The 27,322-nt window shown below is 42.7% G+C and overlaps 2 protein-coding genes across 2 annotated transcripts in view; both read left to right on the top strand.

The window, feature by feature from the left end:
* AP1G1 (adaptor related protein complex 1 subunit gamma 1) overlaps nucleotides 1–7,263 on the top strand; it is a 38,303-nt gene extending 31,040 nt beyond the window's left edge. The window contains exons 21-23 of the mRNA XM_082290161.1: nucleotides 97–257; nucleotides 1,249–1,347; nucleotides 3,418–7,263. Coding sequence (XP_082146287.1) covers nucleotides 97–257; nucleotides 1,249–1,347; nucleotides 3,418–3,519 — 362 coding nt within the window. The 3' untranslated portion in view covers nucleotides 3,520–7,263. The remainder of the gene's footprint in view (nucleotides 1–96; nucleotides 258–1,248; nucleotides 1,348–3,417) is intronic.
* A 964-nt stretch (nucleotides 7,264–8,227) lies between these two features.
* The window catches only part of PHLPP2 (PH domain and leucine rich repeat protein phosphatase 2), a gene marked incomplete at its 3' end in the record, with an annotated part of 30,067 nt that continues 10,972 nt past the window's right edge, over nucleotides 8,228–27,322 (top strand). Inside the window, exons 1-7 of the mRNA XM_082290261.1 lie at nucleotides 8,228–8,377; nucleotides 8,603–8,847; nucleotides 15,721–15,854; nucleotides 19,901–20,091; nucleotides 20,521–20,646; nucleotides 21,738–21,892; nucleotides 25,903–26,049. Of these exons, the coding sequence (XP_082146387.1) occupies nucleotides 8,234–8,377; nucleotides 8,603–8,847; nucleotides 15,721–15,854; nucleotides 19,901–20,091; nucleotides 20,521–20,646; nucleotides 21,738–21,892; nucleotides 25,903–26,049 (1,142 nt within the window). The 5' untranslated portion in view covers nucleotides 8,228–8,233. The remainder of the gene's footprint in view (nucleotides 8,378–8,602; nucleotides 8,848–15,720; nucleotides 15,855–19,900; nucleotides 20,092–20,520; nucleotides 20,647–21,737; nucleotides 21,893–25,902; nucleotides 26,050–27,322) is intronic.

Raw genomic sequence — 27,322 nt, forward strand, 5'->3', positions numbered from 1 at the left:
AATTTTCAGAAGAGTCGGGGGTAAAGTAAATGCATACTGCGATGTTGAGAGTGATCTCCAGATTCTGTAGGTCTGCTGCTTTTTTGTTTCCTACAGGAATCCCCTCCATTACTGCATACAACAAGAACGGGCTGAAGATTGACTTCACCTTTGAGAGGTCGAACACCAACCCTAGTGTCACTGTAATCACGATACAGGCCTCCAACAGCACAGAGCTGGATATGACAGATTTTGTTTTCCAAGCTGCAGTACCAAAGGTAGAGCCACTTAGGGCAACTACAGTGAGAAGTTGAAGGCCAGTTGCAAACACTTCCTGATTGGTGCTTTCATGTAGATAGAAATTTGCAAGGTCAGCAAGGCTGAGAACTGTTACAAGGATCTTTTAGTGCCCAGTTGGGTCATCTCTTGCCAGTCTGAAAGTATGTGTTGTAAATGCAATAGAACACAGATTCCAGTCAAATTGGACCACTTCTGCTTGGACAAAATCATGTTTTGAAATCACCACTTTCTAGAAAAATTGCTAAACCTCAAGCAAAAAAACCATTTGGGTCAAAACCAGTATTTTGGAGACACTAATCATACCCTTTATTCCTAATTTCTAATAAAATATATCATGTTCTTTGGAGCTATGAATACATGAAAGAAAAAATCTTTTGAAGCCATTAGTTGCTCATAAAAGTTTAAATGAGTCACAATATGGTGATTAATGGCAGTCCTCATTTAAAGAAATTAATTATTTCCCTTTGCACTCAGCTGCAGCACAAAAGGTGGGAGACATATTGCCTAGTTTATAGCAGAGCAGACTATTGAAGCAGCATGTGACTGGAATGCTCTTGAAATTTAAGAAAGTACGTTCACTTCTAGGAATTAGTATTCCTCTAACTTGCATTCAGGTAGCTATTACACCTACCATAGGAAGGAATTAGGGAAAGAACAGGCCTCCTGAAGTTACAGGTGTGCTGACTGTTCCTCTGAGTGCAACGCATGAAAGAAAGCATCTCTGCTGATCTTGGTACACTGCAGTAAGCCCTTACCTCTTACGATTTGTGTTTCCTGGATCCTACTTGCATAGAAAGCAGATGGGCCAGTGAATGTGTTGTTCTTAGGGACAACAAGATAGGGAATTCAAGAACTGATTTTTAAGGGCCAGAAACCAAACTTTTAATGTCCCTTGCTTTCTTTCAGTGCAAACAAATCACTTCGTACTTGCTTACACATCAAATTGTTTTCTTTTTGCCCTTTTTTCAGACATTCCAGCTGCAGCTTCTGTCTCCCAGCAGCAGTGTCATCCCTGCATTTAACTCTGGGACCATCACACAGGTCATTAAAGTTCTGAATCCACAGAAGGTGAGTGATTCCAAGAAGAACCGTTGAAGATAGTGTCTTGTAATCATTCATTTAGTGGCACAGGGATGCATCTGTGATGAGAGGTAGGGAGTGATGGTAGTGAATGATATGTTTTTCATGGCAGTCACTTTGGTTAGAGTTAGGAAAAAGTTACAAAAAACTCAGGAGGTTCTGAACACAAGTTTGGCCTTCTATTTGGTTTTACTGCTAAAACAGTGTAACAGCTTTGCTACCTTGAATTCATTCATGTCTTGCATCGCAGTGGTGGTGAAGTTTTCAAATGACCTTTCCAGAGGAGCTCAATCTAGTGTTTCTATGTGTTGTAAAAGTGATGTTTGGAAAGCAAGCATCTTGATATATAAAGATACTCAACACTCGTTCTTGCTATCTGCAGCGGTGTTACTTGAAATGTTTGTTACACAAAAAAGTAGCTTGGTCCGTATTCTTAAAATGGTCTGTCAAGTGGTTGTCACTTGTTTTCAATGTGATGAGTGTAGTTTTAAATGGTTGATGGAAAGAATCTTAGGTGTGGTGTAATTATAATTCCATTTGTTTTACAGCCTTCATAGACAGGCTTCAAGATATGGACACAACAGACTTGAGGGGAGGGAGGGATGTGGCCCACATGTCCTCCTTAAGAGGGTTTGCAAGTGCTCAGATGGCATCAGAAAGAAAAACAAAATTGAGATCACATTTCTTTTGAGACAGCCTTATGATGTTAAATGATTCTAGGAACTTAAAACATCTGAAGTTTTTCATGGGTTAACACTTATGTACTGCTCTAGATGTAAAGTGTTGCTGCTAGACTGATTTGCAAGTCAGAAAAAAAAAATCACAGATTTCATCCCAAGTTTCACTGAATGGCAGTCTTCTAGTGCATAGTTTTTGTGGTTTCCATGCATCTGTTTCCATGTAGTCTGCTCACCTCTGCCTATACTAAGCCACAAGACTATTCTCTGTCTTATATACATCTGATACCAGGTTCTCTGTGGTGCTATAGATCACCTTGAAAGTTATTTTCTGAACCTTGGAGGATTTAGGTGTTTTCCAGTAATGTGCTAGAATGGGACCCACAAGGTGAAACACACCTAGGGTAGTGGCATGCTTTCTTGTAGGAACACCACAACTCCTAGGAACACTTCAGAGTACAGAGGTGCAAAATAGTGCCATCATGCTGGATTGAAACTAATGGCTAGTTTTCCAAAACGCCAAATAAACCAAAAAGTGACGATGTTGATCTATTAGTGATACAGTGATAGCTTATTTATCCTGAGCCTGGTTGAAGCAGTCATTGTCTTCCTTTCTTCCCTCTGCTGTCCCTTTTGTGTATTTGCCTGTAGGTATGGAGAAAAGAGACAGAAATGGTCAACTTTTGGCTTTTCATTTTTGGGGTTTTTGAGAGAAAGGAGAACAGAGAAGCTGGCTGGAGCGTGCTATACTCTAGCTGTTTTTAAGGGCCACCTAGTATCTGGGTGACAGCCAAATGACAGTGTAAAGTGACTTCTGAGCTATTCCATCATTTACTTACAGCAGAAGGGAATGTTCTTGGAGATTCTGTTTCCAGTCTTTCATAGGCTATGTCCTTCACAGTGCTGCTGAGCTGTGCAGTACTTGAAGTTTCCAGACTGCTGCACTGAATGGACAGCCCATCTCTCCCTGCAAGCCCGAGTGCAGTGCATCAGACAGAGTACAGATCTGCCTCCTGCTTTCTTCTGTTGTTAACCAGAATTTGAAGGCAGTTAATTTTGTATTTAAGGACCTCAGTGCTTGCAAGAGCAGGGCCAGTGCAGAGAGATGTGGGCAGAAGCTGTGCTATAACTTTTCTAAGAGCTTGTACCTGATCTGAGAACTACAGTGACCAATTGATGTCCTACCAGATTGAGCATTTATCTTCAGTGTCATAGCTCACCCTGCACCTATTCCCAGCAAAGTCTTGTGGTCAGGAAGGGTCTGTGTTGAGCATTCATGGGGTGGGGTAGGGCAACTGGATGAGGTGGGAGTCTCTGACCTTTAATAAAGACCTGAATTTGTTTTGTGTGTGTTTGTTTGTTCCCCCCTTTTCTCTTGTAGCAACAACTACGTATGCGGATCAAGTTGACATATAATCACAAGGGCTCAGCAATGCAGGATCTAGCAGAAGTCAACAACTTCCCCCCTCAGTCTTGGCAATGAGGCTCTGGCACCATTCTTATTCTCATCCCACCCAATCAAAAGAACTCTGGGAAGAAGGTTGTGATCCTTGGCAATCCCCCAAACTGCACCATGGGCATGGGGAACAAATGAGACCTGCTGATGAGGAGGAATTTTCCTGAAGTGATTGCTGACTTTGAAGCATATCTGTTAAGACTAATCTCCTCTCCTCTGCTGATGAGGCTGGCAGCTTGTGGAGGCTACTGTGCACTCCCTCACACATGCATTCACAGCCAGAAGCAACATTCCCTTCTTCCCTTCCCCACCCTCCTTCCCCCTCAAAAAGGAACACAGCCTGGTTGGAAGAGAAGTCTGGAATTTCTAGCAGGGAAACTTTCTTCTCTCTGCAGCAAGTGAGCAGTTGCTCCTTCTTTCTGCTGTCTTTTTTTTCCTTGGGGTGGGTAAGGCGTGTTGTCGTTCATTTTTAGCAGGATTCCTTCAGACATTTTCATCTGGGACTCAGATGGGGTCTTGGGGAATGTCAGGCTGCTCTGCCTCTTTCTTCTTGTATCCCCCTAGGTCTTAAGGGGCTGGAGGCTTCTTATGACCTATTCAGTGCATTATTGTATACACCCACTTCTTAGTTATGTGATGCATACAAAGAGCAAGAACCTTTGGAGTTCACCTGCAAACCTGGGACACAGTGCAGGAGAAGAGGTGCTGGTAAGAGTTGGTAAAATTGCTTTGGTGCTGTACTTGGAAATGAAGACTTTACACCTGAATTTTCTTTCTTTCCATCAGTAGCTACAGTCATGCAGATTCATAGAGTCTTCTGTAGCTTCCCCAGAAGTGAAGTGAGGTATGAGAGATGTAGCGATAAAATGAGCAGCTGGTTTTCTACCACATACGGTTTCAAAGTCTTTCAACCTGTTAGTTGTGGTTTATGGGTAGAAAAGACACACTGAATTTTGTAGATCAGTTTTTGGGCAAGGGCTTTGCTCCTGCTGGGAGTCTCATCAGAGACTATGCTGCAAAGTTGCTCTTCTTGGTTATTCCAGAACTTCTCCCCAATTTAATTTCCAGAGCCTGTAGCAGACCCCCTGGGTTCCATTTGAGTTACTTCTGACTGGGATATTTGTGTTGTATCTGTAATATTGGCACTGAAATAAAGACCATGCAGTTTAAAGAGACCTTTTCCCATTTTTTTACTTTGTTGATCCTTGTTCCCCTTTCAGAATAATGAGCCAGTTCAGGTCCAGACTGAAAGTAACTAAACTGTGTTTTGAATGGAAGCCAGTTGTTTGAGTATTTGGGTCCAAAGATGTGAGGTCTGGTACCCTTCTGAGCTCCCAGAAAGCTTCGTTCAGGGATGTCACTGTGGGAACTCTTGGGAAGTGGTGCAGTTCTGGGCAGTCTCTTGGAGGTGATGTGTAAGACAGATGAAAGCAGTGTGACAAACTGTTCAGATGTTCAGTGCTCTTCAGGATATATCTTAGGATAGATCTTAGATTTTCATTTGTGTGAATGTGCTGGTGAGCTGAAGGTTGAGCACTTCTGCTTCAGTTCTGTTCTAGGTCTTTTCAGTTCATTGAGTGCTCTGAGGGCAAGCTTAGACATAGCTTTTTGTGTCCACAGAAGTGCTGATGCTGGGCTCCAGAGCTTGCCAAAAGTATTGCAAGAGTGCTCCACAGTGTACTTAGGAAAACTGAAGACCAATTCTGCCTTTGAATTGGGAGCAAGAGGCCCCTAAGAGTTGTTCAGTCTGGTCTGGTCTTAACTGCATTAAGCAATATAATGTGGGACTGACTGTGTCACTGATTTAAGTGCTGGTCCGTGTGTAGTGGAGTACATTTATCTTCTCTTGGAGGGCATTTTTGCTATCTTACTGATTGAACTGGTTTGGGCCTTCAGATTAGCAAAGAACTTTTTTCTCCTGGAACTGGAATCAGCATAGGGTTATAAAATCTAGAAGAACAATGTATGATTTCCTTAAAATTAACTTTGGGTTGTGGTACGGTCATGCCTTGGCTATCAGTGGTGAGATATAGCCTGTGCTTAGCTAGAAGCATCATGAAACAGGCAGTTTTGCAGGAAATGGCTGAATCACAGTCCATTTCTTCTGCTGAGCATTTAGTTTGTTTTCGCTGCATTTGTGGCTATTCACTGCCCCACTAGCTCAAACTCAATGTGGAAGACTGAGCATGTTAAATCCATACCCCAGTGAGCTCTGAGTGGGCAGTCTTTGCCTTGGTTCCCAAACTCCTCATAAGCTCTCCCATTCTCTTCACAGAGTTGTACATGGTCACTCGTACTGAAAGCCAGCATGCCTCACTCTCCCTTTGGTTTTGCTGGGAAAGAGCACTGGTACAGGAAATTAGATGGGACGGAAGAAGAAAATGGTGTCTCGCCTGGCCAGTTGGTGCAGCAGAGTATGTTGTCCCTCTTGTCCTACTTGTTTTCTGTCCCCTAGAGCAGCTGGGGTTTGCTGTCGGTCTCTGGTAAGCTTGCAGGGTGAATTCTTTCTGTGTTCTTGGCTCCTTCAGCCACCCTTGCACCGTGTCTGTGGGGAAATGGGCATTTTGTCATGTATTTGAGTTGAGCTGAAGGAGGCGATGCGTGTACCCGAAATATGTTTTGTAGGAAGCCATCCCTTGGCTATGAAGTACTCTTTTGTAGCAGCCAAACATTCCAGTTGTCCTTGGAGCTCTCCCCTCCTCACTAAGGGATGGATGCTGACATTATGCAAGAAGGAAGTCCAGGCTTCACAGCTTCCCCCATCTGCAATACCAGATAATGCTGTTTGCTCTTTGACCCCCATGTGCATTTCGAGCTTTGTGCTGCTGCTGTAGTTTTCCTCTGGAGAGTACTTGCATGTCTGAGGCACTCCAAGCACAGGCTGAGTCCTCTTCCCACTGATTGAACGCAACAATTCTTACAGGTCTGGTCAACACTTTCCTTGCTTCAGTGTAAGGGGGATGTAAAGGCAGCAAGATACGGACTTCATGGCTAATCTTACTAGTATCTGCATGGGAGGCTTTGGAACTGGGAGACACTGGATGTCTGTTTTTCCAAGTGAATGTATTTTGAGTCAAAAAATGACAGAAACAATAGTGGCCATAATGGGCCTGAAGGGGGAGGAGACATGGGAAGGTCCTAAAAGTCGACTTTGTCCAGGTTTTGATGGCACAAAATATGGCCTTGAACAACTTACTGAAGCAATAGCAGTGAGGGGACTGTCTTTACAGTACCTTGGATCTATAACTCAGAAGATACTGAAACAGCTGGGAAAGGTACCAGTGCCTTCCCTAAGGCTGGTACTAGCTGTGAGCCACGGCAGCAGTGACGCTGGTGCACTTTCAGGTGTTCATTTTCTACCTGGAGGCTGTGAGGGAATGAGCTGCTGGACTGCTTCCCTTTTAACTTTCACTCTATTCCTGTATATTCCTTTTACTTTCCTGATGATGTAATTTAAATTTTACATAGAGCCCCATCCCACCTCTTTGACAGTATAGAGAAAAAAAAAGTCAAACAAAAAATTACTAAAAAACCAACCCCAACCAAATTTAAAGTGAAAACATGCCATTTGAACAGGGCACCTGATGGCACTCAAAATTCTGGAGACCTATTTTTGAGATGTGAAAAATTTAAGTAAATGCTGAGTCATAGGTGAGTGAGAAGCTTAACAGATGTAAACATTTACATGGGATGCATTAGACTTCTGCTGTGTGTATTGTCTTTTGGTTGAAACAAATTATGAAGTGACTAATAAAATGAGTCAATATTCAATGATTTAAAATTGTGCCTTGTTGCTTTCTGCAAGTACAGTGGGATAGAATGTTTTGATTCTTAATGTTTTGATTCTTAATGTTTGGCCAGGGCAAGGTCAGATGATACAAAATAATAAGGCCAGATTTGGAAAAAAACTTTACAGGAAATTTTGGAGACCGAGATGAGTGGACAATTGCAAAACACTTGAGCAGTTCCTGTGGAATACCATGCTGAGTGTTAGTTACTAGCAACAATGCTTGTCCAGGTGCTACAAAGGTGTGATGGGATCTGAACACAAGGAGTATTTGGAGCCTGCTCTGGGAGCTCGTTAAAAGATCCCTTTCTCCATGTGCCTCTTGGACAAGGATTGCCGTCATATCTCTGTCCCCACATGTGCCTCCTTTGTGTTTTCTAGTCACATTCACATTTCAGTAGATGACTTTTCATGTCTTTTCTAACATGTAATTTCACTGTGGGAAGGTGGGAGGCTTTTTTAAATGTGCTTGATCCTGTTGGGGCAGGAGCAGTGGCTGCCCTAAAGCATACTCAAATTCTTGCAAACTGTGTCATGGTGACGTCGGTGGTCGATGATGCCGTCATTAGTAGCAGCCACTAGTTAAGACTGGCAGAGCTTACGTGATGGACCTGCGGGGCAGCAGGAGAACGGTGATGTTCGGCTGTTGTGCAGCCTACCTCCCTCCAGCTGCGGGGCGGTGGATGGTGACAGATCCTGGAGCTGTGTGAAGGGCGAGCGGTGACAGGTGCGTTTGCAGCGCTCACGTGAGCTTCGCCTTTTCCCCGCCCGGCTGGCGAGCGGCTCTCACTCGGCACCTCTCGCTGGTAGAAGGGCACGAACGCAGCCGCGGAGCTCGGGGTGCCCGGCCTGCACCGCACGCTCCCGCCGCCGCCCGGGGCGGGGCCTGGGCCGGACGGCCGGTGCGTTTCCGGGGCGGGGCCGCGGAGGCCCGGGGTGTCGGTCCGGCCGGCGATGGGGGAGGCCGGGCCGGGGCCGGGGCCGGGTGCTGGGCCGGGGCCCAGGGAGGTGCAGGAGCCCGAGGAGGACGAGGCGGCGGCGCCGGGCGGTGCACGAGGGGGCCGAGCCGGACCCCGCGGCGGCATCCGGGTGCTCAAGGTGAGGAGGGGAGCGAGGCCTCCGCCGCTCCCGGCGACTCGGTGGGGTGGGGGGAGTCGGCTGCGGGACGCCGGGGGCTCTGCCCGCCGCGACCTTGGTCTTTCCCTGCCCGGCGTGGGAATCCCGGTGGCCGCGGCCTGTGCGGAGGGGGCCGGTGCGAGGCCAGGTCGGAGTATGGCCGCGGCCGCAGGCGGTGCTGACGCTCGGGTCTGGGCTGCCTTGCAGAGGAACGCGAAGCGCACCGGGAGCAGGAGCTGCCAGAGCAGGAGTCGGGTTGGTTCCCGTGAGAGGACCTGGCTGAAAGGGGACGTCGGACGAGGCTGCGTGTATGTTTATGGAAGAGACTCAGCAGCTGCAGCTCCTTCGGACTTACGCCTGGTCCTCTGCACAGTGGACACCCAAGCCTCGGAGATCTGTGATGGAGAAGGGAGGAAAAACCTCTTTTTGCAGCTTCATGGAGACCTGGTCAGGTGAGGGCCAAGAAAGGATAAACCTGACTGAGAAATGTTTTGTATAGGTTTGTGAGGCTCCGTTCACCGTTCACTCCGTTCACCGTGTTCACCTGTTGGCAGGGCAGGTAGGGAACAGGCAGAGGTAGTAGCTGGTAGTCAGGTACAGCCTTGAGCCATGCAATTAATAAAAAATAGGTAGTGATGAAGTAGAGGTTACACACCTCGTAGTTGTGTGTTTTAACAGGGAGGGTTTGACTGTTGCTCCAGCCCGACTGTTGCTCCAGCCCGAAATATGTCCTCATTTTCTAGGTAGAGGTGCCTGTTCATATATTCCTTTGTTGTGTTCTGTGTTATGGGGATTTTAGCATCCAGACAACCTGATCTATTTAAGAGGCTGTAAACAGTTATTTTGAGTCAGCAAAATAAGTAAGGTAGTTTCACAGTTATGTCATGTAATATTTACCTGTTCATAATTTTTTTACTAAGAAGAGTTGCCAGATAAATAATTTAAGGCAGACAGAAAATGTAGCAAGGGTTATATAAAGAAGGCTTAAGCATTAGATGCTGTGTTTTATGCCTGAAGTCAATTTTGGCTGAAAATAGATGGCTCAGGGTTTAATGTACACAAACTTTATGCTGTGGGTGTGTTATGGACTCTAGGTTTACAAGCTCCCATTCGGTTTGTTGGTATTTAGACTTTGCGCTGATTCTTCTGGTCTTAAGATTCAGTTATGAAATTGCCACTCCTGTTCTCAGGGGCAAATAATTGCTGTGGTCTTCTTACTTAAAGGTTAAACAGTAGATACAATGCATTTTGAACAGAGCTAGTAGCTGGATTTTTGATAGTGAAATGAAAGTTAGAGGTCGCATGTGTCCAAATTTTAAAACTGGTGTGTGTTTGCTCTGAAATGGGGTGGGAATGTTAGTGGGGGGAGATGCAGAGAGAATAGGATGTGTTTAAAACTGACTGTTGGAAAAGGTTGCACTGGTCAGGGTTATAGGAACTAGGGATGGATTAGTTAGAAACACTGTATGAGAAGAGATGGACACTTGAACATAGCCACTGAGGCAGCTGAAAAGCTGTTTGTTGCTTGAAAAATTGGTAAGGAAGTTGGCATGTTTTGGACCCTAATAGCGAGCAGATTTTCCAGCATTTTTAAGGAAGAGCAGACCAGTTAGTGCAGATCATGAAAAATCTTAGGTAAAGCTTGTAGATGTATTCAGAGAGGCACATTTTTACTTTTTTTAGCTTTTGAAGTGGCTTTTGTGTTTGAATTCTTTTCAATTCTCACTTTTCTCTTGCTAGCTAGCTGTGCCTGTCTTTGATTTGTGGCAGACTTTGCACTGGATTAGCAAATTGGATCTGCTGCCAGTCTTTTGGAAGCAAGTACTGAGCTGTAAATTATTACTTCCCACTCTTTTTGCCTCTTGGTGTGTCTAGGACTTGGTCAAGATTTGTCATAAATTTTGTGAAGAGTTCTTGGTTATGATGTGTCTGTTCCTTGTAATTCTTAGAGTGTGTTTGCCACAGAAGAGATCCTTGAATTACTTCCCACTGGAGTTGTTCTTGGTAAGGAAATGGGAGTTACCAGTATTGCTTCAGTAACACCTGTGTTAGTAACAGGAAACAGGCCTGAATGGGAATGCATGTCCACAGGAAGATGACAGAATGCTCAAGATTATCCTCATGCCCTGTTGAGATAGTTCCTTCCTCGAACAAACTTTACCAATTACGTTAATAACGTGTTCACAAATACAAATTACTTTGTTAAATATCTGATCACATCTTACCATAAGTACATGCATCTCTCAGACAGCTTCTGAATTCTTCACCCTTTTAATATCAGCAGGTGACTTTCTTTCCAAAGCATGGCAGATGTTGATTTGGCACCTGACTTGGAAGACTGAAAGCTGTATGGAAGAATAGCAGAAGCTCTTTTGTGTATTCAGTCTAAATATTCAGCAATGTCCTTGTGATCGTTCTATTTCCTTTTCAATTCTGTGAATTCAAGTCAGTTTCTGTAAGAACTTTTTCTTTTCCACAGTGTACCTCAAGGATCTTTAGCTTTCTCCTAGCCAGAATCTTTCTTTATGCTTGTATCCCTTCATATCCAGGAATTATATCTTCCTGCAGAGGGAAGGCTTAAACAAGAATAGTGTGGATAGCTTCTTTGGTCTGGATACCACTCAGAAAAAAATTTAAGCTGCAAAGATTTGAAAACTTGACCCGTGCTTGTGGAGAGCTACAGTTTCAAAAGGAGTGAAACTGAAACTGTTGCTACTTCTTGTTGGCTTTTCTGTCTCCTTAAGCCTTTGCACCTATGCTGCGGAGAGCTGCTGTGAGCAGAGGAAGTATTCAGTCCCTGATGTGTGATGCTGCTGAGGATGCCATGGGCTGTTTGTGCCAGACTGCAGCTGCTGTGACAGCCGTGTGTTCTCACATGTGCCAGCATTCAGAGCCCGTTGTGTTTGGTACAGGATGAGTTTGTACTGTTCTAATGTGATCTCATGCCAGTTTGGGTTTCACACCATGTTGCTTTCTCTCGAAAGTGTATTTTTCTGCTGCAATTTAACTGTTACTTCTGGAATATGTCAGCCTTGACCAAGTTAGTGAAGAAATTCCATATGGAAACTGCCATTCCCTATACAGGTTTTGGTTTTCCTTTTGCTGGCCTGTCCACGGTTTTGTTAGTGAGTCACATGGCTCTTGATGAGAACTTGGACCAGTAATCCAGTCCTCCAGTGTGGAAATACTCAAGGTCTCCAGAATGTCTCCAAGAGCACTCAGGGAACTGCTCCCTTTCTCAGTGTGAGCATGGTCCGTAGGCAATGGGCTGGTGTGCTTGTGGCTTTATTTATAGACCCTGTGAGTGTTGTTAGTCACATACCTGGCTCTGCCCTGGTGTTCCTCGGTCACAGGTCCAGCACACAGTGAAGTGCCAGAAGGCAGTCAGACACCCTTTCCACCGTGTCTTCGCAACTGAAGTACCTAACCCTGAGCTCCACTTCCTCTACAGAGTGGCCAGTCATTGCCTTCTGTGACTTTTTGGGTGTAGATCTTCCTGTAAACTCAAAACTCTCCTGCCAGGTAGTGAGGTTGGAACAACTTGTGATGTTTTTATAGGCAGCTTCCAGAATTCAGAAGACTTTTTGGGAAGGCTTTTGTCCTGCGGCCGCTGACCAGCAAACCTAGATGGTGCAATAGAACGGGCTGCTCATTTGATTGGTTTTCAGATAGGACTGGTGCTATGGTACTAGAGGTACATTTGTAGAGGATTGGGCTTGAATAGCTATTGCCACCCATGTTCCTTTTGTACATGGCTTTCATAGAAAAGAAACAAAACCAAGGGCGTTGTGTCTTAGATGTCTTCAAAGAGCAAATCAGTTTGATTTATGTGGACAAGAAAGAAGATGAAGGGCTTTTCAAATTAGCATTTTGAAACCCTGCAGCATTAATTCTTGCTGAAGTATAAGATGAGAAGAATAAAAAAGAAAAAAAGCAGATCTCATCTCCAAAAGGGTAAGTATGGTGGGATAGAGTATCCAGCTTTTTCAGGAGGGTAAGCCAGAGCACTGTACCTCAGAGAGCATTGAGCAGCCTGTACAACTGTGACTTATGTGCTTTTCATACAACACAAATGATCCCTCTACCTCATTACTGTTCTTCCTGAATTCTGATGTGCAGATACGTAGTTTAGTGTGTACTTTAAAAAGTCTCAGTCTGTTCAGCAACCAAATAGTAAAGTTTGAGTGTTTGTTTGGTTTTTTTTCCTTGGGAAGTCTAGATGCAGGCTACTTGATAAGTTCTTTTTGTGAGTGACACTCAAGCATTTAAAATTCCTGAGCCATGGTCACATGCTGGAAAGGCTGTTTCCTGACAAGCATAAGGCTTTAATAGCAGAAGAATAGGAGTCTGGGGGTAGCCAAGGAAAACTTGGACAAGGTTTGGAGATCCAGTCAAATCTCACATATTCTTGGATTCTATTCTGAAGGGTACACAATACATCGGGTGTACTGTATTGGAAGTCAGCATTGTTAAGTGCAATCTATTATTTATTCATTCCAGTTTCGAATAGCTTGCCTGTTATAAGAGACAGATACACAGGTTTATGATTTCTAAGATTACCTCATAAAGCTCTTTTGGAAGTTTGGTTGTGTTCTCTGGTATATGTTTCTGTAGCAAAAAATATTAAGATAAACCTTTGCTATATATTTGTAGATGTGCTTGGCTCTGAGCTTGTAAATCTTGACAGATAGTCCTAAAAAAGGCTGAGATCCTTCATATAAGCTTAAGAAATCTCTGCAAAGAAAGAAGAATTGATGGCATTTTGCTCTTTTGAACCAATCTCTTGTCCCGTGTCCATTTCACAAAACACGCAAAGAAAGAGCGTTTAATAAGTCAGCTTTTCATGATGATTGTGCAGGAATTCCATCTTAGCTGACATCAGCTTATTAGTGAATAGGAGCTCCAAGAGATAATTTCTGAAGAGAGAGGAAAGGGGTTATTTCATATACAGCCTTCTGGATAATAAGTAGATGTATTTCTGTGTAAAACAAAAGCAGGGAGCAGACTTGCCCTAAACAGGCTTAGCAAGCATTGGGCAGTAAGAACCGGTTTTGTGGGTCAGCTGCATATCAACTACATTGCCTTTTCAGACTAGAAACTTTGTTGTTTTGTACCAGAACTTTGAGAGTAATCCCGCTTCTGATCCAGAGGTCCTATATGTGAAGCGAGAGTTGCAATGTATCTGCTTGTAATACCTGAGGTCAATTTACTTCTTGATATGTGTCTTGGTGACTCCAAAGGAAGCCTGGATGACTAGGTACTTGTAAATGGCTCATGTTTTATGAAATCTGTCCTGCCTTAATTATGAGATGACATTTTTAAAGCTGTCAGTAATAGTGGAAATACTCTGATATAATCATTAAAAACAATGAGAAATGTTTTTATTCTTGAGAAGAGGTGAGAAGAAGTGGAAAAGTTTGGTACATACAGAAAGGAAATATTTCCCATTAAGACACACAGTATTAATGATTTATGCAAATCAACAAAGTTTAGTGGAAAACGGGTCCTACCTAGCAAACTTGATCTTGATGCTTCAAGATTTCAAGCTTGGTTGCCAAAGGCATTAGTCATTTGTTGCAGTGAGATGTTGGACTGGGCTCTGAGCAACCTGTTTGAATTGAAGATATCCCTGTCCATGGTGGGATGGTTGGAGTAGATGACCTTTAAAGGCCATTCCAACCCAAAATGTCCTGAGGTTCTGTGTTCTGATGTCATGGGGGAAAAAGCAATGCGCAAACCAGTAAAACTCATTGACTATTATCTTACAAATGGGAAACTGTTATTCAGTGTAAGCATCTTGTTTTGGGTGAGGAGCTGGTTAGTGTATATTTGACGGAAGAAACGTAAACTTGCATTGTTCAGCTTGCTCTGTTAATAACCTGTGGCTAAAAGGTAAGAACTCCAGAGGACATGGATGGAGGGAGTGACAGGTACTGAGAAGCCAGTACAGCAGGTTGCTCTAGATGGTTTAGCATGCAGTATTCCCTGGAAAACACTGCTTTTCAGTATCATTAGGTATATTTATGTGAAAGAGAAGTATACGAAATACTGCAAAGGAGAGGAAGGAGGTTACAAGTTGCCAAAAGATGCAGTTCAGGAGGACTTGTGCGTTGGAGGGATATGAGAGCAGGTTTGATCCAGGAACGTAAAAGTGTTTGAATAGAACCAATGTGTATGTGCGATTTTGTGTAGCCAGTACGTGGATACAGGGAACAGTCATGTTAGTGCTTGCAGAGTAGGGATAAACTAAAAAGAAATTGGTGGTAAAAATCCTTTTGAATCAAAGTAGACCCTCTCAGCTGCAAGAATAATTTTAAAAGCACCTTGCGCCTTATCTTGAAGAGGACGTTTGAAATGTTTAGTGACATGGTTTATGAACTCCTGTTTAAAGAATAGGTGACAGGTGAGGTCCAGTGACTAATCTGAAGCTAGGCACTTTTAGATTAAATAGGGGGATTTTTAATGGTGGATAATAAGTGGACCATTGGAACAGCGTATTTTAACTCCTACCTAACATTTTCAGTGGTTAATCTTTTACACTGTTTTTTTTCCCTAAAGTTAAACTTATAATTTAGCAAGAAATTTTGTTGTTTTTATTGAACACAATCACAATTCAGGGTCTCTGGAAAAAGTGAGAAGAGAGGATCAGAAAACATCTTTTCCATTCTGAATATACTAAATTTGATGTTTCACAAGAACTTTCTCTTACTGCTGTTTATTCAAGCTAGCCACTGAATCCTTCCTGTGTTCTGCTGTAGTTCTAAAACCTCCTTTTAAATGTACTGGTTAAGTTAACTTGCCAAAACATAAGAATCTAGCCACTGATGTGAGCTGGAGAGAGTAGGAAATTTGTATTTTCTTTTTTTTTTTCTTTTAAGTAATTCTTCATGAGGATTCTTCAAATGCTTTGCTCCAAGCTGCATTTGAAAGAAAAAATTTAAGAGTTCTTTTATATTTTTGAGGCATTATACATAGGGGTTTTTAATTACTTGGTATCTGCTTTTTTGCGCAGTATTTCTGGTTTTGTGTCTTGTCATGGTTTCTTCCTGGTGCTCCTTAAATCATGGAATGGAAATATTCACCATGAATTGTGTGGCTTATGCCAATTGTTTTTCCTCTCTGTTCGTCTTCTGCAATGTAGTTCACAAGTGCTGCATTTCTTAAGTGCTGCTTGTGAAGCAGGGAGCAGAGACCCAAGGGTCTGTGCTTTCCAGTCCTTTTCAGAGGAGCAGAACAGTGTGTCAGTATTCCTCACACTTTAGCCGTACTGAGACTTGTTTAATCTTTTTTGCATTCTCAAACTACTTTCTTGTATGTTTTGACAGGAGGCTGGAGCCCACAGAAAAACCCCTTCAGATTGTGTATGACTACTTGGCTGGGTTGGGTTTTGATGATCCTCTCAGAATGCAGGAAGAGGCAGCAAACTCTGATCTCAGCTGTATGATTCGCTTTTACAGCGGTAAGAAATTGTGTGTGCATACTGTCGCTGTTCCTGTAGCTGTAACTGTGAGCTGGAACCCAGCCTGTTGGGTTTATAGAGGGCTACATCGAGCACCTGCAGTACCAATAAGCATTTCTTAAAACATTTTCAAGATTAATAGAAAAAAAATCACACTTCCGTAGTTTTCTTGTTCCTGTGTATGGCTTGAGAAAAGACAAGTCTACAGGAAGGCACAAGATTGCTCTGTTGTCTTTAGCTTCAAATATTGCAGCTGATGACTTCGAGCTCCCACTAGGATCAGAAACACATCGCAGTTCTGTTTAGATGTACATGAAGTTTGTATTTACAAAAAGTGGGTCGATATGGGCAAGGAAGGTCCTGGTCAAATACCTCCACAGCCTTTAAACAGCGAAGAGTGAAGGTGCCAGCTGGTTAATAATAATGCAGGCTGCCATCAGAAACCTAGGGCATTGGATTACAGAAGTGAGACTTTGGAGTGTGGCCTGTTGAACTGATTTAGGCAGGAATACAGTATACACAAGGAGCCACAGATAACAGGCATAGGCTTGTGGGCATCTGGTGCTAGCGATCAGAAAGGGAATTCACTGAAGTTAAGAGGAAACAGAAATGAGGGTGAGGAAAGATAATAAAGAAATTATTTCCTTACTTTTAAGTACTTCACCTGTGTATTCTTTGCATTTCAGAAAAAAAAAAAATCAAAGTGCTTTTAATGGAAAATTGTTCTTGCCTTGTGGATCTAGGCAGCCAGACTGAGCTGCTAGCCGTCTTTTGTTTATTCAGTGTCAAAAAAAAGTGTTCATAAGAAATCAGCTTCTTCACCCTGCTGAGACAAACCCCTTCTGTCTAGGAGCTGTGTGTAGAACAGGCAGAACAGTGTATATACTGTATACACTGTACATATATATGCAAAACATGGAGTGTAACAGATGGAAAGAAGTGTGACATGCATAGTCTGGATTTATGGGGCAAGGAAGAGGGAGCCAGAAGTTAGCTAGGCTGGAAGGAGTAGAGGCATCAAGGATAGGGGGTATAGAGAACTTTGGAGGAAAAAATGAAAGCTTGGTTATGTCAAGCAGGACCTGCTGAGGACTCCCGAACAGCGACTCAACTTCATGGAACCAAGTAGGTAGAAAATGTAATTGAGTGTTTTCAGTCTGCATGGGTGGCTGGTCTGCTTAGGAGGAGGCTGTGAAGGAAGAAGTATAAGGGCTGAAGAGTGTTCAGGAGACCTGTCTTAAGGAAGTACAAGCAAATGCTGACGAAGTGATTCTCAAAGGTGGGGGAGGAATTAGAGGGAATGCTGTGGAGGATGATATGATAATTTTGCAAAGCCTGCAGCTGAGAACATAAGGGAGGAAGTACTGGATTTTAGACAGAGAAACTTAGAATCATGGCATCACAGACTGGCTTGGGTTGGAAGGAACCTTAAATCATCTAGTTCCACCCTCCTGTCATGGGCAGGAGCACCTTCCACTGTCCCAGGTTGCTCCAAGCCCTGCCCAGCCTGGCCTTGGACACTTCCAGGGATGGGGCAGCCACAGCTGCTCTGGGCACCCTGTGCCAGGGCCTCACCACCCTCACCATAAACCATTTCTTCCTCATGTCCAGTGTAAATTTCCCCTCTTTCAGTTTAGAAACATGTTCCCTTGTTCTGCCACTATAGGCCTTGGTAAAATGTCTCTCTATGCTTTCTTACAAGCTGCCTTTATATATGGAAAAGCTGCAGGAAAGTCCTCCCAGAGCCTTCTCTTCTCCAGGCTGATCAACCCCAACTCTCTCAGCCTGTCTCCGTAGGAGAGATGTTCCAGCCACCTGACTGTTTCCATTGCTTCCCCTTGACCCACTCTAGGATAGGTGTCATGGTTTTGGAGCAGAAAGGGAAACTGGAAGATTGGAGTAGCTGTGTAGTAATGCTTGGAACAGTGCCGCTGTGGCAGTTAGTAGTAGGATACCACTTTTAGTCCCATAATATTGTTTTCTTACAAGTGTGGGGCTGGTCTTTCAGCTTGGTGAAGTCAAAGCAATTTTTTCTGTGGATGCTTACAGTTTCTCACCAATAAAAGACATCTTATGTCAAACTTCATGTCCCTGAAACAAAACTATTGTTGTAAATAAACAACTAAATGTTTCAGCTAAATTCAGCCAGATACGGACTTCAAGATAACACTTTAGATTTGGCAAGCTGAAGATCCTGCTGTCTGACTGACAAACAGTATTACAGCTTGAGTTAGTAGTTAACTGTTTGCTCCTGATAAATGTTTGGAGTATGGTTTCCCTGTTCAAGCTTGTTGTGTGATCAGTGTGGCCTGCTTACTGCACATAGCATCAGTTGGAACATCCAGCCCAGCACCCCAGGAAGGTGCCAGGAGCAGCTGGACCTCAGTGCCAATCTACTCTGAAGCAGCTCAAATTCCTTCATATGCTACCAGTATCTCTTTCAGTTAGAGTATTGTGGGCTTCAAATTCTCTGTAACCCCAACTCCAGAAGCTGAATGGTTGACCTTGAGTGTGTCCAGTATGGCTGCAATTGGCAGCAGTCTGACTCCAGTCCAGTCTGAGTAGTCTCAGTGCTTATCACAAGGTCGGAGTAGCCGCAAATAGTTGCTTCTCCCTAAACAAGACCTGAACCACATTCGTCGTTCCTAGCAATAGGACCACACTGGTTTTCAACATGCCAAGGATATTCAGAATTCCCAAACGCTGTTGTAATTAAACTGGAGGAGAAAAGGAGGATGTGGGAAGTGTCCACTCCCTAGGTGGACTCTCTGAGGAGAAAAGGCAAATGGTGTCATTATCAACATTTTCCACTAAACGGCACCAGAGCACAGAGGTAAGGGCCATGCTGAGCGTACAGACCAGATTACGAAATGCAACATCATAACCTTAACCCAGCCTTTACAGCAGATAAGGTGTTACATAATGTGACCTTGAGAACAAGTGCAACAAAATAGGGCAAACAAATCAACATTGTGACCAGCCACTGTTAAACGAATACAATAAATGCTTATGGCAAATTTGTTTTAACACGCTCTGGTCAGATCTGTCTCCGCCCTTTGTGTACCAGGTCTGCCGCCTGAAAGGACCGTTGTGGTTTAACCCCACCCATCTGCTCACTCACACACTGCTTCCCCCATGGGATGGGAAGGAGAATGGGAAAAAGGTGATATCTGTGGGCTGAGAACATAAACTGTTTCATAAATTGAAATAAAGTAAAATAATAATAATTGTAATGAAAAGGGGAATAACAAAGAGAGAGGAATAAAACACAAGTGATAAACAATACACTGCTCATCACACTGACTGGTGCGCTTCCCGTGGCAATGCTCAGCCCTCCTGTCGCAGTTCCCTCAGTTTGTATACTGGGCATGATGTTCTGTGATGTGGAATATCCCTTTTGCTAGTTTGGATCAGCTGGCCCAGCCATGCTCCCTTGCAGTTTCTTGTGCATCTGCTTGCTAAAGAGAATGGGACACTGAATAAGTCCTTGACGTGGGTGAGCACTGCTGTGCACCAATCAAAACAGCAGTGTGTTAGCAACATTATTCTCACACAGAAGCCAGAATACAGCCCTGTACCATCTTCCAGGAAGAAAATTAATTCTATCCTAGGCAAAACCAGGACAGTCATCTTCAGGGAAAGAACTTCCTTCTGTAGCTGATTTTCCAGGCCTTCCTTGAAAGTCCAGTAGAAGCCACTTATTTAATGGTTTCTGTGACTTTAGCTGACTCAATGAGAGTTTAAAATTGGTTTTCTGTTGCATTTGAACGAAGGATATTTGGCAAGCATGTGGCTTTGCTAAGGTCTGTAACTACCTGTAGATTAAAAAGACTGCATGGCAACCATTCTAACATTGTTCTGAGAGGCACCCAATGGTGCTGCTCAGCCATTCCTGCGCTGACTGAGGATGTTGCTTGTCCTCTGCATGAGACGTTTTTTAAAGTGCAATTTGTCTGCTTGTTCTTCACAACAACTGGTTATTTGTATTCACAGATTAGAATGAAGAACACATGGACAGTAAATGCTAATGTCCCCTTTTTCTTCAGAAAAGCCATGTCAAGTGGAACAGTTGGATCGCATCCTGCTCTCTGGAGTCTATAACGTACGCAAAGGAAAGACCCAGCTGCACAAGTGGGCAGAGCGCTCGGTCACTCTCTGTGGTACGTGCCTCATTGTGTCCTCAGTGAAGGACAGCCATGCAGGGAAGATGCACATCTTGCCTCTCATTGGAGGGAAGGTAAGGCTTTTTTTGGTTAGCTGCCTGTAGCTTGGGAAGGAAGAAGAAATGGTAATGATGGGAATCATCCACAAGAGATTAATGTAGGCTTTTGTCACAGATTACTGCATTAATGTGCCCGACCCCTTTCTACTTGCTTTGCTTAGGTAGTAGTCTGAAGGCTAGTAAAATGAAGATACACTAGTTCAGCTTTCACAGCAGTAGCCAATGTTGTGAATGGGCAGTCTGGAAATTACTGCTTCTTGTATCCACTTCACCAGAAATGTGTTAAGCAGGATTTACTTCTGGGTTTTTCTCCAGTATCTTTGCAGCTGCATTTTCAGCAAAATGTAGTGTTACTGGTGGTCAGCAATACCTCACCCTAGACTTCAGGTCAATTGTAATTGCTGGCACTTAGGCAGACTGTTGTTGTTAATTCTCCCTTTGTAGGTGGAAGAGATGAAACGTCGGCAGCACACCCTTGCTTTCACATCTGCTGGAGCACAAGCTCAAACATACCACATTTCCTTTGAAACGCTGGCAGAGTGCCAGCGGTGGCACCGGCAAGCATCCACGGTGAGGCCATGGGGACAGTGTGGTTTGGATGGTGGGTGCAGGGGTATGCCACAGGAAGGGTTTTCTGATGCAAGCTTGGTCTGCAGTCAGAGGTGAAGCTAGGATGCAGGAGAAAGTACCCAGGACACTTTCCAGCTTTCTTTATTTCCTTCATGCTCTGGACTACAGAGATTTTTCTGTTAGCCATCTCTTTTTCTCTACATGTGCAATGATGTTGAACAGTCGCTCTGCTGTTTTAACCCCTGCTGCACCTATGAGACTAACTTAATCACAGGTCATTGAACAAACCACAGGGACTGGCTGACTTTACAGCCATAGAAACCTACAGATTGCATTTGTTCCCATACTTGAACCTACCTGAAGTATGAGCCGGACATTCACAGGGCTGCCCTGATAGATTTGAGTTACAGAAAGATCGTAGGTCAGCAAGGATATTATGAAATACGAAATGAGTTCAGGATAAAGCAGGTCATAAAATGTCAAATTAAGCACCAAGGACCTCAAAACAAAACATGCTTAATGAAAGAACATCTGAGATTTGCAAAGACTTTATGAAATGTTGCAAAACCATAATTTATGAAGCCTTTTTATAACAAGTTATGTTTCAAATTTTATACCCTGAACAAGCTAATAAAAGAAAGAAGTAGCTAAAAGTACAGAAGAAGCAGCTAGGCCAAGCAGAGGTTCTGTAAACCTCCAAGAGCTGAACTGGAAAATCAACTGCTTCCTGTTGCTTCTTGCACCTTTGGAAGATTATGCTTTCTCAATAGAGTTTCCTCAAAGATCCGTTTTGCTCTATTACATTGGCTCTCTTATAGCCTAGCCTTTAGGCAGTGTGCCCAGTGCACATGCAGAGCAGGACTTTGTGTGAGTCCTGGCTGGTATCCAGCTATGCATCCTTATCAGGGGTGTAGCAAATGGCATAGGCTTGTACTTGATGGACTCCCATTTCCTGCATGGACTCTACCTGGTGGGCACAAGGAGTTCTTTCATGTTCTTGCAGATTTTTTACTACTTGTGTTCTTTGGCCTTCCATTAGACTTCCAGAGAAAATTTGTTGCACAGCTGCAGCTTTTTCTCTTTCCTTTCAGATTGTGTCTATGCGATTTAGTATGGTTGATCTTTCATGCTACAGCCTTGAGGAAGTACCAGAGCACCTCTTCTACAGTCAAGATATCACCTACCTCAACTTACGCCACAACTTTATGAGAACAAGTGGAGCAGGGAGTCTTGACTCCCTTTGCAGGTCTGCAAAGAATTATTTTTCTTCTACATTTGGAGTCCTTGACATATGGATACAGGAATGAAGTATTGCCTGTTCTCTTGGGGATGGTAAAAATATTGATCTTAAGGAAGCTCTCACAAGTGAGGGGGTTGGAAGCAGATCTGGGCAGCACAGACAGGAATAAACTTCCAACAACTTATAATATTCATGAGCTCCCTTCCACAGATTCTATGCTAACTCTGATTTGAGATAAGCCTTATGGGATGACATGCCGTTTGTATGGACAAGATGCAGTAGTAATATAAGGCTGCTTGCTAAGCAGAGAACATCTCGGGGTATAAAATAAGAGGCAAGGAAAAGCATAATGCTGCTATTGTGAATAAGTGTTTGCAGGAAGAAGTTCAGGTCTGAAAAACCCTGTTTTGGCAAGTTCTTAATGTGTATTTGGAATTGGCAGAGGGCCTGTGAGACTCCAGCTTTGCTTTGGAAACTTGTGATGATCTGCTTTTAAGAGAGTAGCAGTTGTGGGATGGTATGGAAGCATGATGTAGTCATCTTAGGTAAGTGAAGGAGTCTTACAAAAATATATTTAAATTAATTCCCCAAAATCATAAAAATCTAGAGGGAGATTAGTCTGTTGATATGTATACCAGCCATGCTAAATAGAATTCAAGGATCTGTTCTATGAATTTTGAAAGCTGATAGGAAGCCTATAGTAATATTGTCCAATGGCTCTGTTTCAAACACATTGTGTCTTAAGAAAAATGTATTTGGAGAAACTTTGCAAAAATGCTTTTTTGTTATTTGTTTGGTTTGTTGTTGTGGTTTTGAGGTTTGGTTGCTTTTGTCATTTTGGTTTGTTGGGGGCTTTTTGCAAGGCGGGGTGGGGCGGGGAAGGGTGTGGTTTTGTTTTCTTTGTCTCCAGGGGCCTATTACTGTGCTATTTCATTTTCCTTCCTAGACAGTAATGAAATGCCCAGGTATCCATAAAAGTATAAAGTAAAAAAAAATTGCTCACTTTTGGGAATTCTTTGCAGTTTTATTGGGAGCCAGAGTCTAGTCTGGTTTTCCAAACTTGTTTAAATGTTTTATAATGGTGAATTGTTATAGATTCTGTTACTGGAGAAGCTGCTTAAAATAATTCAAGATTTTACTTTCTACTTGTCTCTTCAAATACATTGTATGATTTTGAAAAGGACATCAGAGCTTTATTTTCTAAAATGTAGTATCCTTGGTTCACAGGATCAGCAAAGGGGCTTGAAATTTCTTTTGACCTTGCATGTAGTCAACAAGAAATCTGGCATGTCAGAAACTGCACTCTTTTCCTGGCAGTGACTATGTCTGATGAAGCTGAAACCCTCAAACAAACAAAAGGCATAAAAGAAGCTCTCATTTCACACAATCTTGAATAAACAGGTAGCATTAGGTAGCCCACATAAGGCTGCTCATTGCCTTTTGAAAAGATTTTCTGTCTGAGGTTTTTAGGATGTTTCTAAGATTATAGCACCATAAGAAGACCCTTGCTTGCTTGCAGTAGGTGTTCTCAGTGCCTCAAGACTGTCAATTCCCAACAGCAGAATCTTTCACAATGGTCAGATCTCTTCCTCTGAGGAACTTTCAAGCTCTAGGAGTCTAATAAGCTATAACTATAATAATGGAGCAAAAATAATTAGCTAAAGGGAAAATGTTAAGCAAAGGTCATTAAATAACCCTACCTGCTTTATTACATCTCCTAGCTTATTTTTTATGTATTGTATTGCCTTTTGAGTATCTCCCTTGTCTGAAAAACACTCTGAGATCTGATCTTTGTTGATATGTGTGTGTGCATACACGTGTGTACATCTGCATGTCTCTTGTCAGCATTCTAGCTAGTTGATACAGATTTGTGCTAAGTGCTTTGGTGGCAGAACGGGATGTGTTAAACTGGGAATATTTCAGGGCAGCACCAGTTTGGGCTACTAAACAGAGGATCATCATCCCATGGAAGATTCACTGCTGTGTTTCCCTACCTCTTTGCTGTCTCAGTATGCCCTGTGAGAGCACAGACTGAAACCTGAGGAGCCACAACGATTTTGGGATCTTTATCCCCTATAATACCTGGTTCATATACTGCTTGAATTGCTTTTCCATTCCGTTCCTGCATCACTACATGAGCTTACTGAGGCACAGAAGAAGGAACAGAAGGAGAATTCAAAAGGCTTTTGAGTATTGTCCCCCCCACCGAATATGGAAGTCTGCTTGAGGAATCTCAGACCAAGCTGTGTCATGTACCAGCTTCCCTTCAGCTTTTGGAAACCTCAATGCCCCTCTTGTGCTTGCTTTGATATTTTTGCAGAGGGATGAATTCTAAACATTAGTTGTGCTGTTGCATTTAATGCTGTGTCTCTCAGAGCGGCTTCTCACCACACTGTTAGTGAGAGAGAAACACTTGGTGCTAAGAACAGGTGTAGCAAAAGCCATTGCAGAACTCCTGAGAAAGCAGTTTCATTAAAGTGTTTGCTGATTTCAAACCCTGAGAGCCGTGACCTGTCCTAAATCTCTTAAAGTTGAACCAGCTAATGAGATAGTTCAAATCTTCAGGTTCATCCTCATTGTTTCCTTCGTTTTCAATACTGTGGTGGAGTTCTGTGTGCAAGTTTCTGATTATTGTATCATTGTTAGATCTTTGCATTATCCAATGTGTTCCTTTGAGGAAGGCTTTTACCAACACAGCATCTTTTTCTCTTTGGCTTTCAGTTGCAGTATAAGAGAGTCTGTGGCTGCAGCAAACAAAAATGCCTATGCCCTTATTTATATGATGGGGTGCTCAAAGCAAACAATCTGTGTTCAAGTTTCAGCTATGTTCCCTCTTTCCGAAGAACAACTGCCCCCCCAAGGTTATAAAACAAAATGGAGAAATATAATGCATAGTTCCTACACAGATCATTACAAGTATTTTGAATCCGAAAAAAGGTCACTATAAAGAAGAAAGCAACTCCAAAAACTTTCAGTCTTGTACTTCAAGACACCTCAAGCTAGAAGTAATATTCTCCCTCAAGCTAATTAACCTTGGTTTTGTTACCTATATTGAAATATTTGCTTCAAAATAGGAGCTACTCACCAATGCCTGGGAAAAGTTGGGTAGGTGAGGCAGATGAATAACTGTGTGTTTCCAAGAAGTAGTTCTCTGGTACATGAAATTTGCAATTATCTCATAGAACTGAGATATTAATTTCTGGTGGTTCCAGTTTGGGATGAGGAGGTTATTACTTGGGGAAAAATACTTTTGCTTCCTCTAGAAAGAGGCAGGAACTCTTGGAGGAGAACCCTCCTGTATGTTACCCCAGCTATGCTAAGTTCCTTCTCTCTCTTTGCACCTAGCATGGTGATTGAAGGAGCTAGAAATAGGTAAGCATTTCTCAAGCGCTGGTGGGACTGTAGTGACTGTGGGGCTGTCTGCACTTGGGGCAGTACCTGGGATGCAGTCTGCTGAGCAAGGAGCACTGTAGTTGTGTAATGTTGTTCAAGGACCTCTGGGTGCAGGTTTTGCAGTTTCCCAGCATGAAGCAAGTGCTTTCCTAGTTTTCCCTTTTACAGCTCAGCTTGGCTTTCTGTTGCACACAGCTTGGAAAGGGGATTTCCCTCTTCTGTTTTATTCTCAGAATGGTCCCAGTGAATGTTTTCAGCTCCTCTTTTCCCAAGCGACTTAATTGTATACTCTTACTGTAGTTAATTCTTTGTAGGTAAATTTTTTGAACTGAGCATTTTAGTCTCCTAAATCTTAGTAACAGTCACTAGGAAGAAGCCTGTCAAGTCAGGGTAGAAGATTCTTATCAGTTCCTGCAGTAAACCCATGGTATTTGATCACTTTCAGCATCACCACTGAGAAGAATATCAATGACTTAAAATCAAATTTATGCAGGAACTCCTGTAATGAGTTAGCTGACTGTATCACCAGTGTAAAAAGACTTAAGAATTCTTTATGACTGGTTCTGTATATTTTTGCTTCAGACTATGTAGGTTTGTAAATTAACTAGTGTTCTTGCTAATAGGTTTTCTCAGTTGAAGAGTCTGAACTTGTCTCATAATAGACTGGGAGAGTTTCCTGTATCACTGTGTGAGATCTCTACTCTGACAGAGCTTAATATTTCCTGTAATGGACTTCATTACTTGCCAAGTCAGATTGGCAAACTGTTGAAGTGAGTATGCTCTTTACATCTGTGATCATAAACATCCTTGATGCCTCAGCTGAGTACTACTGATGTGCAGATACTGTTTCTGAAAGTGTGAGTTCTAGGGCAGCCTGTTTTGCCCATGAAGGCTGAATGATTAATTTGACTCCAGCAGAAGGTCAAGAACTAAGATGTGCAATCCCTTAATCGCTGCTATTAAAACATTGCAGCTGCTGGTGCAGAAAAGATGAGGAAACTTTATGCAGATGAAGCACTGAAGGCAATTGCATTGTTTCTCAAATAAGTCTGTGCATTTTTCTGCAGCTGCAGAGTTGTCTGATTTTCTGCATTTATTATTTGTATTTAATATTTTCAGTACTGATGCAATTTCTGTTGAAGTTTTAATTTATTATAGAAAACTTCTCTGTGGTGGCTTCTCACAGGGGTCTAGTGATTTTTGTCAGCACTGGTATGTTTGATTGTGTTCTACAGAATTGGCTGCTTTTTGTGTTAGAGGATTTTAACATGAAAATACTTGAGCAGTCCCCTCTTAAAATTTTGTCTTAAAGTGTTTGCTGGAGTAAAAGCCTCGTCCATTTTCTGCAGTAGCTACTCCAAGTGCCTAAGAGCTTAAGCTTAGATAAATTTAATTGCAAGACCGTTACTATATTTGTATAGATAAACATCAGTATTGAACTGTTGGTTTATTGTAGCCTGCTTTTCCTCCAGCTTATATCTTTAAAAAGGAATGTCTGCAGCCACACTGGGTGTGAGCAAGTAATTTCCAGAATGATCATTTAGCCATATGCAAACTGTGAGGAAAAAGCTGTATGTAGGCTTATGCTTTCTGGAGGTTTACAGCTTAGTTATGGGTCCAGTTATCTTGATGACTCTTTGAGCCCTTATTCATAAGAACTTTTTGTTGCCTCAGATTTCATTTCTACCACCACTAAACACAGAAAGGTCTCTGTTGGAACATAATCATAATAAGGGAATTGTATATTTGGGATCTGAGTCTCAAAAGCCATACAACCTTCGAAACAGTTCATCTTACAACAGAAAGCTACCTTATTATTTTCTGAGTGTGTGCTGGAATGGAAAACTAGAGTGTAAAAGTCTTCTACCAGTGCATCAGTGTGGTAGGAGGTGTGATTAAACTGTGCCATTTGTAGAAAACTAAGTAATTTAGTAAATATCTTTCATTTACAATGTAAGTACTGATTTGTATTTTGCTTGTGTTAACTTACAATCTTTGGCACAACTGGAAGTTTACCTCCAAAATAATTTAAGAGCTATTTGA

This window comes from Coloeus monedula, assembly GCF_965178545.1.
Source record: "Coloeus monedula genome assembly, chromosome: 13".
Taxonomy (NCBI): domain Eukaryota; kingdom Metazoa; phylum Chordata; class Aves; order Passeriformes; family Corvidae; genus Coloeus; species Coloeus monedula.